This window comes from Oryza brachyantha, chromosome 5 (genome assembly GCF_000231095.2).
Source record: "Oryza brachyantha chromosome 5, ObraRS2, whole genome shotgun sequence".
Taxonomy (NCBI): Eukaryota; Viridiplantae; Streptophyta; class Magnoliopsida; order Poales; family Poaceae; genus Oryza; species Oryza brachyantha.
Genome location: NC_023167.2, coordinates 9,530,384 through 9,547,678, shown reverse-complemented (window position 1 = coordinate 9,547,678; position 17,295 = coordinate 9,530,384). Strand labels below are relative to the sequence as shown.

Genomic DNA, 17,295 nt, shown 5'->3' with positions numbered 1-17,295 from the left:
GCGGATCCAATAATGTTTTCCTCTTTCGACCAGTCTTCCTATTTTCTATGTACGGCTCAGTCGAGACGAGCACCCTTCTTTCTTATCTAATCCATCCATCCACTAACCACCACGCTACACCATGGTTTACGAGGTTACCGAGCCAGCTGGAGCTGATAAACGGGCCGAGCTGGACTCCTAGCAAGCCGGAAAAGCCACACTACCAGTGGACTAGCCCATCTTCTGACAAGTCGGTGTAGGAAAAGTCAACGCCTTCCTCGTGTCACTCGTTCACCCCCAAAAACCATCTCCTCTCTTCCCCTGCGGCAGCGGCAGCTCTGCTCTTCTCTCCTCCGCCAGCCACAGCCAGCCAGCCTGCCGCGTCGCCTACCCCCCCTCCGCCGCTTCCTGCCGGCTCCAAAGACCCTCGTCTGAGCACAGGAGGAGCAGGTTGTTGCTCGTAATGCTCTCTTTGGTTGGGTTGAGTTGCTTTGCTTGTACTGTATGTGTATGAAGTAGGATCGGAATTAGTCGATTTGATTAGGGGGTTCTTGGTCGGCCTCCTTCTTACTAGTAAATTTCCACAGATTTGGTGTGGGATTTGTCAAGCTTTTTGGCTGCTTGTGTGTCATTCTGCGCAGTCGGATTAATTAGTGCGGGTAAGCATTTTTAGGATTTTTTTTTCTTTGTTCTACCTACTAAATAAGCTTAAGTTTGGGGAGATGGGGAGACAATCCTTTGGTTCTGCAAAGGAAAATAAGGGTCGGAGGAGCTGATCTGTGAAAACCATCACTACTTTTTGTGGGGAGCATGCAAGAAGTCGATGACTAAAGTATGATTATTCTTACCACTGTTTAGCAAGTACCCTTTATGATTTTGTTTGCATTCTGATTGTCTCTCTGAAGAAAACAGGGCGGTGGGCCTTGGGAAATATGCAATGAATGGGCAGATTAGTAGAGCATATGTGGACGCTTGAGCATATAATCATGTTTGGGAGTTGGCATATCCTCTTTCAGTTTGTTTTCTGTTTAAAATGGTAGCAAAGTTTAAAATTTGCACATGGTAGCGGCAGTATAGACTCATCTGATACTTAGAATAATGAAGGAAATGAACCCTGTTTCTGTTTGAGATTTGTGTCTGAAGCCATTGAGTTTATCTGTCTACACTTATGAATATTCTTTCTCTACTAAAGAAAATAATCGATGATATTTTGTATGTATTGTTCTGATGACTTGCCGTTCTATCGAAACTGATAATATGATATTTTGTTATTTTCATGTATCTAACAGGAAAAATGGGACCAAGAGTTGTGTTTATGTTCATCATTGCCGTTGTGCTTTTGGGTGGTGGTACAAGCTTGGCCTTTGATAATGCTGGTATGTAGTGATATTTTACTGGTTAACTATTTGTCTGTTGTAAGCATTATGCTACTAATTGTAGTTTCTTCAACTTGCAATGTAATTTTGGTAGTATTCTGGGATATGAGGTTAGTTAACTAAAAGGTAATGGAGATATGGACCTACAAGTTCAGAATCAATCTTCATGAAAACAATGGCATGTAGAAATTGCTACTGTGTCTCTTGTTTGGATTGAAATATTACAATCACACTTTGAATGTTTAAGCATTGTAATGATGACACACATTTTCTGGGAATTGACTAGTTCAGATTAATTATCTGACAATGGATTTATTAATTGGTCTATTGGTCCTTACCAGTTGTCACTACTAACTTCTACAGCTAGTTCCTCGATATGTTTCGATCATTTTCAGTTTAAGTATGCAGCTTATCGCACTTGATAAGTTCAGTGCATTTCTTAGATTTCTGATATGTTAATGATAATCTGTTATTTGTTCATCCATTAAATATTGGCTTGTACTTTTGGACACCAAAAACCGATGTGATCTATACTATCCTACATTTAGAGGAAGTTATTATCCGATAAACAGCATCAAAATTGAAAATCTTCTTCTGAACTGGGAGATAACATATTTGTTGGTACATGAAAGAGCTCTAACTGACTTTTTCTAGTATTCTTAGGCCGCGTTCGACCCAGGCGCTAAGATAACTTATCCCCCTCGTTTTCCACACGCATGCTTTCCGAACTGCTAAACGGTGTATTTTTTGCAAAAAATTCTATAGAAAAGTTGTTTTAAAAATCATATTACTCTATTTTATATTTTTTAATAATTAATAATTAACTAATCATGTACTAATCTATTACTACGTTTTCCGCGCCGGGTAAGTTAACTTATCACCCCCCCCCCCCCCTCTACCGAACACAGCCTTAGTGGTATTTCTTGCTAGAATGACAAGATATTTGTCTGTATTCTTATATATCTTCTGACATCCTACTTCTTTCTTTTGTTCTAGTTGGTGAAAAGATTTCAAATGAGGAAGCCTCCCTGACAATGAAGGTAAATCCAGAATTGTGTCAACTTTGTGAGGAGTTTGCCACGGAAGCCCTCTTCTATCTTAATGAGAATGAGACCCAGATAGAAATCATTGCCACTCTTCACCAGGCTTGTTCAAAATTTTCTTCTTTTGAGTTGGAGGTATTGTCATTTTGCCCTAATCTTCAATTTCAATTCTTCAATCTTCTTTCAAGATAATATTTAACTTTAATAGATGTGGCACTGCACTAAAAAACCATTTTTGGCATGGCAGTGTACCAAGTTGGTGGATTATTATGTTTCTCTTTTCTTCACAAAAGTTACTACTTTAAGCCCAGAGGAATTTTGTGAATCAGTAAGTCTTTGTAACAAAGTGGCATTCATTCGTCTCCCAAGACATGAAGATGCTTGCACCCTTTGCCATGAGGTGGTTGATGAGATTCTTACTGATCTCGAAGATCCTGACATGGAGGTATTTCTTCTTTTAATCAACTCTTTTGTTCAGTTTATTGTTTGCCTATAATCCATGGCCGTTGACTAAATCGACGTGTTTTGAAACTACCAAGGAGACAAGTTCAGCGTGTTAACTACCTGCTGTCCGATAACATCTACTGTTCCTATCCTCATGATGTGTTTTATGTACCATGTAGATACTGTACTCATGTTGGAGGTTTATGTGTACCAAAGTACTAATCTATCAGCCAGTCCATCTGGTATTTATAAAAGCATGCAAACAAACATGGTAGGGTGGTAACTATGTACTTATCGTCTGACCCAGGATATCTTAACTGGGCTTGGAAAATAAACCAAGGGGAATCGAAAGAGAAAGACACCAATGGTGCTAGGTCCTGATTCCTGAAGAACCAGTCTGCAATCTGTGTGTTGTTGGAGGTTTAAGACTTTAGGCTTGCTGGATTAGGGATAATGAAAGAGAGCTCCTAATAATATAATCTATTTAACCAAACTAATTTTATTTCGACTAATCAACTTGGAGTTTTAGAAATTAGATTACTAGATGTAAGTGCAGTTACCTACCTTCGCTAAGCCATGTGTTCATGCTAGCTATACTGCTATCTCCACATGACATAATCAGATTTTCCTTGAGATGAAGTGATGAATATTGACACCAGAAATTGAGGATTTCTTCTCATTGGGATTGAGTGAGCAGCTCTATCCATGTTTCCACTCTGTGTGAACCACCCGTCAAGGAGTTAGCAGACCTAGTGCCATTTCCTATGTTGTTGGTTTTAGTCTTTGACTTTGTCAGTTGAGTCCTTGTACTACGTATTGGACATTTGGGCTATTGCAATACAACCAAGCATTAATTTGGAATCCTCTTCCTCTCTTGACCAGGAAATTATATCAAACTTAGACTGTTATCATATTTTGTTCCCTTGGCGTTTCTACTCGTTCTTTTTTGTTATTGGGAACACAATAAAATCCCCAATCACAACATGATGAAAATTGGGCTAACTGTGATGACCAAGAGATCGGGTTGTTTGCTTCACAATCCTCACATTTATTGGGGTGATGTGTCTTTTTTTTGTCTATTCACCAGAACCTTCCTGTCTTCAAGAGTATGCAGCCTTAGATCAGAAATACTAAACCCCCATAGATGCTTTAGCTTAAAAAATTAGATATTGTAGCCACCAGCTTGACAGTGGAGATTGTAGAACACTAACTCGGTCAGCCACCAGCTTGACAAAAAAACTCAACCTATCTTTCATATATACCCTCCAATTGTTAGGGGGTGCTGAATGTACAATTGGTTGGATTTTTTACCTGGTTGCTGGTAATGCATAACCTTTGAAAGATGCCTTTTATAAATCATAGCCATAATACCACATGATATTTTTCTAGAAAAGCTTGTGGCATGAAAAGACTGGCATATCCTAACATACCAGTTCTGGCCTTATGATTCCTTACGTATGTGATGGTGTTGCAGTTTAAAGCCTCTACCTGCAGGGGCTCTTACTGGTGGCATTACTCTTTGTAGCGCAGAAACATTGTCTTTTATGTAACAAATACACATAACAATTTGATTTTTTTCAGGGGTATACCATGTACTTTATAACTTTAAGTGATAAAGGTAGTTTCTAAGATTAAGACAATTGAAATGTTGCTTTGGTTTTTCTTTTGACAGCTTAAGATAATTGAGGTACTTCTGAAAGGATGCAACAACGCAGAAAATTTTGTACAGAAGGTAGCCATCTGATGCCCAAACTCCTTTTCCTTCGTAGTATCATTATTGTTTTTTGAAATTTTTACCTTATGGTTTGACTAAAAAAACTAAGCATACAAGGATCAGTTGTAGTTTCTTTGACAAATTCCCCTAATGTATCACTTTCAATAATTAACTATGACTTGTCTGAAGTGTGTCTTATTTCAATTCAGTGCAAGAAGCTGATCATCCAAAATGCGCCAATCATACTGGAACATATTAAGAAGTTTCTGAAGAAGAGGGATTTCTGCAATTCTATCCACGTATGTGGTGGCAAAACTATCCCTGCTGGAGCCGGAGTCCTTGGTACCCTTTCTGCGTCCTGAATTATCCTGAACTATGTACAGTTACACATCAAAGTTTAAGGATGTATTGTAAAAAAGATCTGCACGACCAATGTAGATTGTATATATAACATTCATTTGCGTCTAGAAAAATAAAATAAACACTCCACTTTGTAAAGAAGCCCCTGGTGTTGTTGCTACATGATTTGTCCGTAGTACATGAGGGATATGTATATTTAATAATTTAAACCCTATTTCAGTATATGTATGTAATTAACCATATTGCTTGGTTCACAGTAATAAACTTAAGGTTTCAAGGAGTGTCTATAACCGTTGAAAACAAAATGTTTCAAGAATAGGGTGGAGGAAGAATTATATTACTAAGTCTATAGTAAGTCTTGCACTCGATATGTTCTCTGGTTCTCTTTGCAAAGCTTTCTGATTGGTTAGGTCAACTAATGCAGCTGGTTCATAAATAATTTTTTTGAGGGAAGCTGGTTCATAAATAGTTTATAGTACTAACAATTGCCTCTATTGTATGATTAAAGAGTATATTGCTTAATAAGAACGAGCAGTATAAATAGCGGTTTCAGCCCTGCCCTCCCAATATTTCTTTGGTTTCCATGGAAATGTCCGTCGGTCTTTTTCACTGGTCAACTATGTTGCTTGCATTTTGGTCGCTATGAAGTACTCTCTCCGTATTAAAATTTTAATTAATGACACCGTTAATTTTTTGACATATGTTTGATCATTTTCTTATTTAAAAATTTTATATAAATTTTAAAAAAATTAAGTTACAGTTAAAATATATTTAGTAATAAATACAGTCACAACAAAAGAAATGATATTTATATATTTTTTAACAGACGAAAGATTAAACTTATAAAAAAAAATCAACAACATGATGTGTTACTAGCGCTTCACGTGTGGCCTCGATCGTAACCCATGTATTACGTGATTGATTTATGACAAGCACTTCACCACAGCCTATATATATTCATGCCGTGCCCTTTTGGTAGATTGAAGTGACAAGAAATACTATACTTACCTGGGCTCCTTTTTACTTGACGTGAATTTATCTAGTAGTATTTATTTATCGGCAATATTACAATGCGAGAGGATAGTTGCAGTGATGTTGCATTCAAGTATCTGCGTTGCATCTTCAACAAAATCTCCCGGCGGAAAACCTAATGCCGATAATGCTCTCTTCTTTATGCTTTCTGTCCCTACCAAACCAAATAAACTGAGATGAAATATACGTGGCACTTATGGGTGAGATGACGTTGCATATATGATAATATGGAATGCACGTACAAATCATTGCAGAACTGTGTGTATATTTATATGATCGGAGTAAGCCAGTTAAACAAGTAACTTTTGGGGTATTAACTATAATAGTATTAGTTAATGGAGTTCAAACTCCATTAACTACAAGAATAAAACATCCATATTAATTTCATAAGGAATGGTCAAAACAACCATACCAGTTACAACCTCTATATATATACTCTCTCCTTCCTTAAATATTTAACGACGTTGATTTTTTTATTCACGTTTGACTATTCATCTTATTAAAAAAAATACATAATTATTAATTATTTTTATATCATTTTTTATTGTTAAATATAGTTTTATGCATATATATAACTACATATTTTACACAAAAAATTGAATAATTAAAACGAATGATCAAACATGTATAAAAGAGTCAATAATGTCAAACGTTTAGGCTTGAAGGGAGTATTTCTTCTAAAGAGATCGATGGTGGTGAGAGGTAAATATGTAACTAACAACTCCCTAAATTTTTTATATGTGGGAACATTATTCATCTCCTCTTTAAATCGAACATATAACAGAACCGTAGAAATAGGTCACAAATCTTGGAGTTCTCGGGACTTTGGATGATTTACCATCCTCCCGGATGGCGCATTCCCAAATGTAACTTTCTTCGTGAACTTTAACTATTTGTCACTGGTTTCACAGGTTTTGTTGATTCAATGTCACTTTTGCCTAGTTTTGTAGGATTATAGCCATACTTGATCTTTTATCTGGATAATAATTATTTTTTAATTGTTAATTTGAATTTAAAATTTTCTAAGTTATGTTTTTACATGGAACTCATTTACCTACATTCTAAATTATACTTGTTCATAAAATCTTTCTACATAATATTTAATTTATATTTTAAATTCTAGATACTTCTAAATTGTATTTATATATTGACCTTTTCTCTTAATTTACACATGGATCCTTTTTTTATTTTTAAATCTTAAATTATATTTCTAATATGATTCACTGAAATTTTAGTTGTTTACAAATTGTATTTATAGATGGACTCTTCCCTCAATATCAATTTTAATATCAATTGTTTTATTTGTAATAATTTTTAATATATAAATACAATTTAGAAGTATCTGGAATTTGAATTATAAATTAAATATTATGTAGAAAAGAGTTTATGAACAAATACAATTTAGAATATAGGTAAATGGTTTCCATGTAAAAATATAATTATAAAATTTTAAATTTAAGTTAACAATTAGAAAATAATTATTATCAAGATAAAAGATCATATATAGCTATAATCCTACAAAACTAGGTAAAAGTGGCACTAAATCAACAGAACCTATAGGACGAGTGGCAAATAATTAAAGTTCACGAAGAAAGTGGTATTTGGGAATGCGCCATCCAGGAGGATGACAAATCATCCAAAGACCAGGAGTTCGACCATCGTCATCTTTGCACGTTAATAATAAATGGGGCATTTTTATAAGAGAGTGAAAATCTTGAAAAGCAAAAACGTATAATTAATTTTAAAATAACACTAAAATTGAACGTGGATTACGTAACGTTTGAATATTGTACGGTATACCGCTCCGGAACATGATGGTTCCTATAAATTACCAAATATGATACCTCATCAGTATCAATTGATAGCAGGACGGTACCAGATAATACTCGGTTGATACAAACTGATACTACGATGCTATTAATAGATACACTATCGATAACGATTATTACTAAAATAGTACTCGTCGGAATAACGATGGTATAAATGGTAACTTAAAATATCTTAATTCTAATAAAAAGAAATTTAAAAAATGATAAAATAACTAAAAGGTCCAAACCAAGTAACGGTTTGAGCGGTTGGTAGTACTTAAAAAACATCCCATCCCCAACGCACACGCAATGCATGCATTATTGTATTTCTAATTTAACTTATAAACAAAAATAAAAAATAAAACCTTAAACATTGTCAGATGGCCCTAGTTAAATGCTTGCCAAATCAAATTAGTCTGAGATGCACTATAAATAATAGGAATATGGCTGCCTTTGGTTGGCTTTTGGCTTTCTCTGGTTTTTGGGATATGGCTTTTGGCTTTCTCTGGCTTTTGAGATAAAATATTTATCCATGTACCACTGGTTACGAGAAGAAAACGTTTTGTTTTATTCTTTTTGCCCTTCCCCTTCCCCTTCGGACATCTCCCTCGGCGCTGCTCGATCTCCGGCCCTCTCCAGCGCCTATCCGGCGCCCTCCAGCCATCGGCGATCGGCAGCCCCTCCAGAGATAACCATTAACATCCATATGCAATGAACACTACTCCAGTTAGAATAGATAGATAGCGATGCAAAATATTTTCCTCGCACTTACTGTATTATCAGAGTCCATATCTTGACCAAGGTCTGATATATTATTTGCAATCTGCATCGATCGCATCTTGGTAGCTAGCTCAATTTTTGGAACGTACACCACACTGCTCTGCTTAAACCAAATGCTGCTGCCTGTTTATGGTTCATGTTTGCGTGAATAAGAATAAATTAGATTTCATTTCAGCATTTCATGAAGATGACACAGAATCTGAATGCATTATATATACTTGTTTGTCAATATTGTGCTGTACGTGTGATTATTGAATTAGAATGTACTCCTGTGGTCCAGATCACTAGTATTGGTTGGCTCATTGAATGTGAATTGTGACCTTTTCTGTTATTTTGATACGAAGCAAACAATTGTTTGGCTCGTATAAACTATTGAATCAATATTGACATAGTGTAACGTTCTAGAGCAATAAAGTTATGAGGCAATTGTATATCTGGCCCTATATTGAAGTCAAACTACGGAATTTACCATTGTTTTTTTAGCTCTGCAGATCTGACCCTCTTTTTCAAAAAGGAAGCGACAGAGTGACCCTGTTATGTGAAGGGCATTTAGCGGTGTCAAATGGAGGATAACTTAACCGAGATGCCCTTGTTCTTTTGAACCTATTGTATGTCAATTTTTAGGAAATATATGTAAATATTTATTTAGAAATATTAGAATAAAGATTGAAATATATGTTATGGTATTTAGTATTTATTTGCTAGGTTTGAGGTTAGTTTGATACATATAATTTCAAATTCGATAAATTTGAACCTAAATTAATATAATTCAAAATTTGGTATTTATTTGATAGATTTGAGGTTAGTTTGGTATATATAATTTCAAATTCAATAAATTTGAACTTAAATTAATATACTTTGAAATTTGGTTTTTATTTGATAGATTTGAGGTTAATTTGATATATAATTTCAAATTCGATAAATTTATATAATGTTCATATGGTATGCTTCCGAAAGTTGTATGCTTCCCGACACTAGACAGTAAATCTCGTCAGCTTCAGGAATGGCTTGGAAACACATACTGCTAGTTTCATGCCAGAACAGTCTTGAAATATTACAAGTAGTTTCCAGAGTAGAGATGAAATGGTCGATTGATACTATATGTCACCTATACTGAATCTATAACAACATGTCTAGATTAATATTCACCCTCAGGTCATAATTAAGATTGAATTTAGATCTTTAAACAATGTCCACGTATTTAAACTCACTACTGGAGATTGGATTTTTCCGTGCAGTCAAAATGTATTTTCACGTGCAGAGGTCCCGTCCGTCTGCACCCAAGGGTCTGAGAAAATCAATATTTTCTCGTGCGGGTAGCCCAACCACACGGGATAATTCATTATCCCGTACGGTCGACATAACGGAATCGCACGGGATAATCGATTATCTCGTGCGGTCGACCGCACGGGATAATGGATTATCCCATTTCGCTAGCATGTGCTATCCCGTGCATTCGGCCTAGCACATGCTAGCCATTTCACATATCACCCTAAGTCCCAAGTTTCATACGTTACAACTTTAGCATATAGCAAATACAATATCTCACAATTTAAAAAAAATAACATCACACACATCAAAAGATGATCATTTCTAAGTACCACATCTCACAATTTGCCTAGATATCAAAGAGCACATCACACAATTTGCACACATATCAAATAGGCCGATGCGATTGGTGCCAGTAGCGGCTTGGTGGCCGGCGGTGCTGAGGGGGAGGAGTTCGGTGGCTTGGGGAGGAGGAGGCCGGTGGCTTGGGGGAGGAGGCCGACGGTGTCGTGGAACCCACCGCCGGGGGGGGGGGGGAGGCCGGTGACTTCTTGGTGGAGTAGATCAGCGGCGGCTAGGTGGAGGGCGACATCTTGGGTAAGGAGGCATCGTGGAGCCCGGCATCGTGAAGCCCGACATCGAGGGGAGGAGGTCGGCGGCTTCATGGTAGAGGAGATCGGCGGCGACGAACGACGGCTTCGTCGGGGAGGCCAGTGGCATCATCGATGCCGTCGGCCAGGGCGAGGAGGAGAGGCGGCTTAGGGTAGAGGATAAGTCACGGCGATGGATCTAGGCGTCGGCGGTGGTGAGGGCGAGGAGGCGGCGGCAACGAGGGCGAGAAGTAAACGTTGCGGCCGGGCTGGAATTTAAATAGGCGCGCGTCATCGCGTGCGAGCGTCTTAAAACGACTGCACGGGAAGATGCATTTTCCCGTGCGGTCGTCTTAACCCAACCGCACGGGATAATCATTTTCCCGTGCGGTCGTTTTAAGACGCCCGCATGGGAAAATGAATCTTCCCGTACGGGTAACGGCCCGACACCAGTCTGTCGATTTTTCCAGGTAGCGCCACTTACGGCCCGCCTGAAAATAAAAGGGGTCGGTGTCCAGAAAAATTATTTCCGTAGTAATGACTAAAGAAAAAAGATCTTCAGATGCGATTCAGTAAGAGGAGATTATATACATATTTTGAACCATGGAAAAGAGGACGCAATGTCCCCGACCCACTCGCTCGGCCGCCTTATGGCTGACACCGTGCCATCGCCATGACGTCCGACGACCTGCTCGCCCCGGCCGCACGCCGCCACGCCCGTACCTTCGCTTCTAGTCGACAAACGCTTTGCAGCACCGCCCTCTCCTCGTGGCCACGGGCGCCCGTGCCCTCTCCGAGCGTTGGCATGCCGACCCACGCTTGCCACCGCCCCATGGGCTACCCCTCGTCGGCATGCCGTGCGGCCTCGCCATGCGAGGGTCGCCATGCGCCACCCTCGCCGCTCCCGACCCGCATTCTGCACACCTGCGCGCACGACCCCTGCCTGACCTACCGCTGTCCAGGGGTAGACGTATGTTGTGTGGAGTGACGCCCACTCAAAATTAATACTTAGTGTATTACTAATGTATAATTAATTAAGTAAAAAATTTTGAGCATACTAACGATCCTAATAAGGTGCCTCCACTCGATTTTTGGGCTAGGTCTACCCTTGCCGCCGCCGCTTCCTCCACCCAGCCCACCGCCGCCGTCTTGCACACCGCTCATGCCGCCGTCCAGCGCTGGTCGCCGCCCCACCACCTCGCGCCGCCGTCGGCTAGCCCAAAAACACTCTCCCTAGATCTAGAAGTGTGAGATAGAGAGGAGGGTTGGAAGAGGATGATTACAGGGGCAGTCCATTCATAATTAGAATTTAATATTTTATTTTATTTACCCTAAACCCTAATGGCATATATAAATGAGGGTCAGACGGCTGCTTCATTTTTTAAAAGGAGGGTCAAATCTGCAAAATTAAAAAAGAAAGGTCAGTTTCATAGTTCGCCTTTAAAGTAGGGTTAGATATGCAATTGTCACTAAATTTATACTTTTTTTGAACATGGAAGACTGCCAGGGCTTTGCCTAGCGGTTTAAATTTTATAAAAGGAACAAAGAGAGTTTATGTACAACAGGAAAAAAGTAAATACAAAAGCGAGCTAAATTATATAAGTTGTAACCAATCTAAAATAGGTTGCTTCATTGACTCCTTCGTTCTGTTAATATGCAGAAGAATCTTCTTCCTAAACATTATCTTCCATGAGCTGAGAGACAGATTAACATTATCGAAAACCAATCTGTTTCGTTGTTTCCAAATATGCCATGAGGCAATGAAAAAGATTTCCAGGAACCCTTTTGTACCATTTCTGTTGAACTGCTATCTTGCAAGGGAAAGCATTTGAAAGAATTCCAGGCTGTGGTTCCAAGCAATGCCCAAGTGCTGCCCACATGATGTACTGAAGGGGCAGGCAAGAAAGAGATGCAGCCTTGTTTCTCGTATACCTTGCCTACATATGGAACAGCTTAGACCATCATCTTCCTTTGCACAATGCCTCCTATCCAGCATATCCTTTGTATTTAGTCTATCCAAGAAAAGCAGCTAAGCAAAAACCTTGATGCGCATAACACATTTTGTTTTCCATATCCAAACAATTGGTCTTGGTGGCCTTAAAGGTGTGAAAGCTAGTTTATAAAACCGGCTGGATGTGTACTTTCCAGAATTCCACAAAAACTTCCAATTGTCCCCAATTGAGTCTTCTAGGAGCAACGCATTAACCAGATTTTCCAGCTGCATGTATTCCTCATAGGCTTGTGTAGACAGCGGCAAAAGGAAGCAGTATTCTAATCTTCGACTTGGGACGAGATTTAGTTATATTGTCCTAATGTTTCCTCTTGAGCGCTTTCGCATTGGTGTATTTTTTTATAATTCAATGCCTCATAATCACTGTCAGGCTAGGAAACAACAGACATATGCAGTAATTAGTTAGCATCTCCTTCAGAGATTTTTTTTTGGAGATATTTAGGACATCAGATTAGGATATCAGATATTTAGGGCATCAGATTAGTTAACATCTTCTGTAGTTTCATGGCTGCTTGGGGGTAGTTAAGATGAAGGGGCTGCTTAGGCCATCGTCCCATTGATTTTTTTAGAGCAGGTACAATAATAAGCTATAAGCCGGCCAGCTATAAGCATATTTTAAAGAGATAAGAGGGGAGAGAGAAGAGAGGTGGACTACTAATTTGTAGCTAGCTGCACACGGGTTCCAAGACAAAATATGTGTATGACATGTGGGACCATGTATTGATGTTTTGCAGGTAACTATTGTATGAATTGGCTATAGATTGACTATAGATAAATTGGAGCTAGTAATTGGCTATACTATTGAACTTGCTCTTATGGTTCATGCTCTTATGGTTCAGATTGAATTGAGATCTGTACAGCTTTAATGCATCCACCTTATCATCTTGTCTCCCCGTGTCTTATGCATCCACTTGAGCTCCTTAATGTGACCTAGCCATTACTACCATCCCTGTCGTGAGCTCCTTCCTAAACCTATGCCGCTAGCCTTCTAGGTGAAGCCTGCCGAACCTCCTCTATCACCTCGTCGTGCCTGTACTTCTTCTCAAGCCAGTAGTTGCAAGGGTTAGTGGTGAGATGCCCATGTATCGTCATCGTCAATGTCTCCAACGGTTTATTGTTGCCATTAATTGCCTCTAAACAAATGTGAGGATACACGGTTTAATGATAGCTCGCAACCACCAATAATCATCTAGGATTTTGATCATGCACATATTGATAAACATAATTGCTTTGATTGCAATACCAAGTTTTTACATAAAATAATGTACACAAAAGCAAACAACTACAACTTTTAGGGACCAATAATTGAAGCATCTAGGCCCCCGTTGTTAATTTTGGTAATTAATGATAAGCGCTAATTGTGAACTAACCATTACACTTGACATGTGTTTCAGTTTAGATTCACTCATGTGTGCCCATGGATGATTATTGATGGATTAAATTTGATGGCGCAGAGCAAAATGGAAGGAGTCGGTAAAACTAGCGTTTAAGTTTTAAATTGATCGAGGTGAAGAAGGAGTCGGTAAAACTAGCGTTTAAGTTTTAAATTGATCGAGGTGAAGGGGCGATCAAATTTTTCCTAGTTCATCTTTAGCTTTGCCATACTATTAAGAGGGGTAATGACCTAGCAAAGAGATGAATTTAATTGCCACATTAGGTCATTTGCATAAAAACTCGAAACATATTGTTATTCATGCAAAATTGACCGAAGTCGGCCAGACCGAGGTCGGTCAGACCGGGAGCTGTAGGCCGGTCTGACCTCGGGCCAAAGGCCGGTCAGACTATGGTTCAACGGGCGGTCTGACCAGCCCCCTAGAGGCCGATTTTTTGCCCCTCGGGTTGGCCGATACAGAGCCGACGGAGCCGTAGTCGCTCAGACCGAGCTGATGGCAGTCTGACCGAGCTGAGGTCGGTCTGACCGGCCACTCTACTCCGGTCTGACCGGACAGGCCCCTGACATCATCTGTTAGAGCTCCAACGACTAGTTTTCTAGCCGTTGCATAGTAGCACGGTCTGACCGGCCACATACCACCGGTCAGACCGACAGTACACAGATTTGGGGCATTTCGACCCCAACGGCTAGAATTTGTTGGTGGGGGTATAAATACCCCCCCAACCAGCAACAAGGGAGGTGTCTTGGCTGTCATTTCAATTGCTCACATCCCTTGCATCTCTCTCACACCCATTTGAGCTTAGGGTTCATCAATTTAGTGTGTTAGAGTGAGTTCTAGCCAAGAGTCAAGTGCATTGCTTCATTGTAGAGCTAGTGTGGCACTTGATCATCTCCACGCCGGGTCATCGCTTGTTACTCTTGGAGGTTGCCGCCTCCTAGATGGCTTGTGGAGGAGTTGCCTGATGATCTCTCCAAGAAGTTGTGGAAGAGGCCCGGCGCCGGCTTGTGAGTGGCTCGGTGTTCGCCATCTCCGGAGTGAACGAAGAACAACCCTAGTGATCGAGGCTAGGGTAGTCCTCTCCTTAGGTCGGCTCCCGCCTTTCCCACCCCTTGATGAAGGGGGGCGTGCGGTGGCTTTGTGGTTGAACGGTGGAGTTGGGCTCGCCTCAACGGGGAGTAGGAAACCAGCGAGTTTCCGAACCTCGGTGAAAAATTGCTTGTCTCATTGTCTCTCTTGCTTGCCACATTTATATTTGCGCAATTTACATTCCTGGAGATACTTGATCATTTCACCCTAGGATTGCAAAACTAGACTTAGGAAGTGTGTTTTACTTTCCTAGTGATATAATTGAGCCACTATCACGCTAGGATTGCAAAACATAACTTAGTTGCTTGTGTAGTCTTGCTCTCCACCAAGCCTAGCAACTTAGGTTAGTTTTGATTAGAGGTGATTTAATTTTTAATCGCCTATTCACCCTCCTCTAGTCGACATCTTGATCCTACAATAATGCAACAGGCTAGTGTACAAAAAAAGATCCATACATGAGAACCAACAAGCACATAGGGACTCCCAGCCGAGAGCAGGCCAACCTAGAAGATTTCCTTGCCACAGAAGAAACTCTTCAAGTTCCTACGCTTCTTCAGCAAATGACTGCTCTTATGAATCACATTTTATGCAAAGGGTGAGTCCAAACATACCTAACAAGCTATGCCAGTGACTATACAAATGGAACATGTGCAAGGCGTACAAGTAGATAGGGTTCATCAAAGAGGTGTAGTTTTATCATACTTTGGTAAACACTTTATTTTCAAATATTTGTACATCGGTATTTTAAAATGTAGCAATATTACTAGCTATCATTCTCATCTTATTCAAATCTATATTTTAATTGAAAAAGCTACTCATACCATAATAATATGAATCACCAAGTGATGTATCTCCATGAACCGAGAGTACATTTTATTCGAATACAATGCAACTCTGCATTGGCTGCCCAATTTTATCCACACGATATACCAACTGGATCAAGGTCGAGATAATATAATAGTTCATTAGTCCCACTTACTTCTAGTTATTGCACAGTGCGATAACCTCTATTACAACAGTTGAGCGCTTGCTCGACAAAAGCAAGGCATATCTTTCGCTGTTGTCACGTGTCACTATTGTGAAAACATGTCAACCTAGCCCAGTGGCCCATTCCACATGTCTGCCCATACCTAGTCCTAGAGCCAGCCTACACTCTTTCATAATATAGTGGGAAAACATACTAGACTAATTCCGATCACTCGATCTTGTCGATGGGCACAAATTACATCACTTTCCATGCCATTGGGGGTTATCCTTATATCTAGGGAAGCAACCAAACTAGTACATGCATATGCACATCTCAAACACAATAAAGTCTAATAGTCCATAACACCCATCTTCACTCGGAGTTATCTTCCATACCACTCCAAATGAGTTATTTATAGTAAAACAATATTTTATTTAGCCCAATGACATGATCATCCTATGATGTTGGGAAAAATAGATGTTTGTGTATAGAAGTTTGGTGGTATTATCCACTACAATGTTATTCTAAAATATGCAGTTTGTACATATGTTATCAAAGTGCATGGTATAGCAATTATAGGCATCAGTAGTAGCAGCAATGTATATATGAGGCAATAACTGTTGTAACAAGATTATTTCAAAAGTAAATCATAAGCCAAAGTAGTATGTGCAATTAAATAAGGCATAAAATATTAAGTGGTTGTCTACTTAGATTCTCAAGTTCATCAAAGGAATGGATCATGTCTTGACTTTCATCACATGGTCTTCTGAAGCTTTAACGTAGCATTTTGGGTCCATAGCAGTTCCCGTGGGGCCAGCAGTGACTTTGACACTATCTGTCATACACACATAAAAATAGTGAAACCAATAAGCCTACAAAAGAAAATACTACTAATCAACAATAAAATAAATAACATTTGTTGGGGCCAGAATGGAGGGACTGATGGATCAAAGAGTTTAAATGGGTTTTGGATTATTTTGGAAAAAAATTCAATGAATAGTAAACCCTAAGGCCACACTTACGGTTGCACTATTGTACTCTTGGATGGAAATGGAACTGACACCATTAGGTTCGGAACAACTCCGGTGGATTTTGAACAAATCAAAAAGCTATTGAACCAGCTGAACCAAGAAAATGGAAATTTTTTGATTTATTTTCTTTTGGGAAAAGGTGGAATTGTTGATTTTCTTCGGTTCACAGGAGTTCAGTGGTGGTTCAACGGCAAGCTCTAAAGGGGGGCGGGGCGACCGGTCTAGGAGAACCAGAGAGAGAGAATGGCATGAAGAAGATGATCGTCACCTCAATTGAAGGAAAATGAGTGGTGGTAATGAATTTTGAAGAAATTGAGCCGTTGGCTGAGTTGAAGCTGGCAATTTCCTGATGCCGGCGATGTTGATTCTGGTGTCTCTGGCCGGTGCAATCTTAAAGCATGGAAAGAGGAG

At 39.5% G+C, this 17,295-nt stretch overlaps 1 protein-coding gene across 1 annotated transcript; it reads left to right on the top strand.

Moving 5' to 3' along the window:
• The first annotated feature begins 244 nt into the window (after positions 1-244).
• On the top strand, positions 245-5,156 carry LOC102712725 (proactivator polypeptide-like 1). The gene is made up of 7 exons (XM_040523793.1): positions 245-429; positions 567-638; positions 1,269-1,355; positions 2,352-2,533; positions 2,646-2,843; positions 4,515-4,574; positions 4,766-5,156. Exons 3-7 carry the CDS (start codon positions 1,274-1,276, stop codon positions 4,916-4,918), a joined length of 675 nt encoding a protein of 224 aa, XP_040379727.1. The 5' UTR covers positions 245-429; positions 567-638; positions 1,269-1,273; the 3' UTR covers positions 4,919-5,156.
• The last annotated feature ends 12,139 nt before the right edge of the window (positions 5,157-17,295 follow it).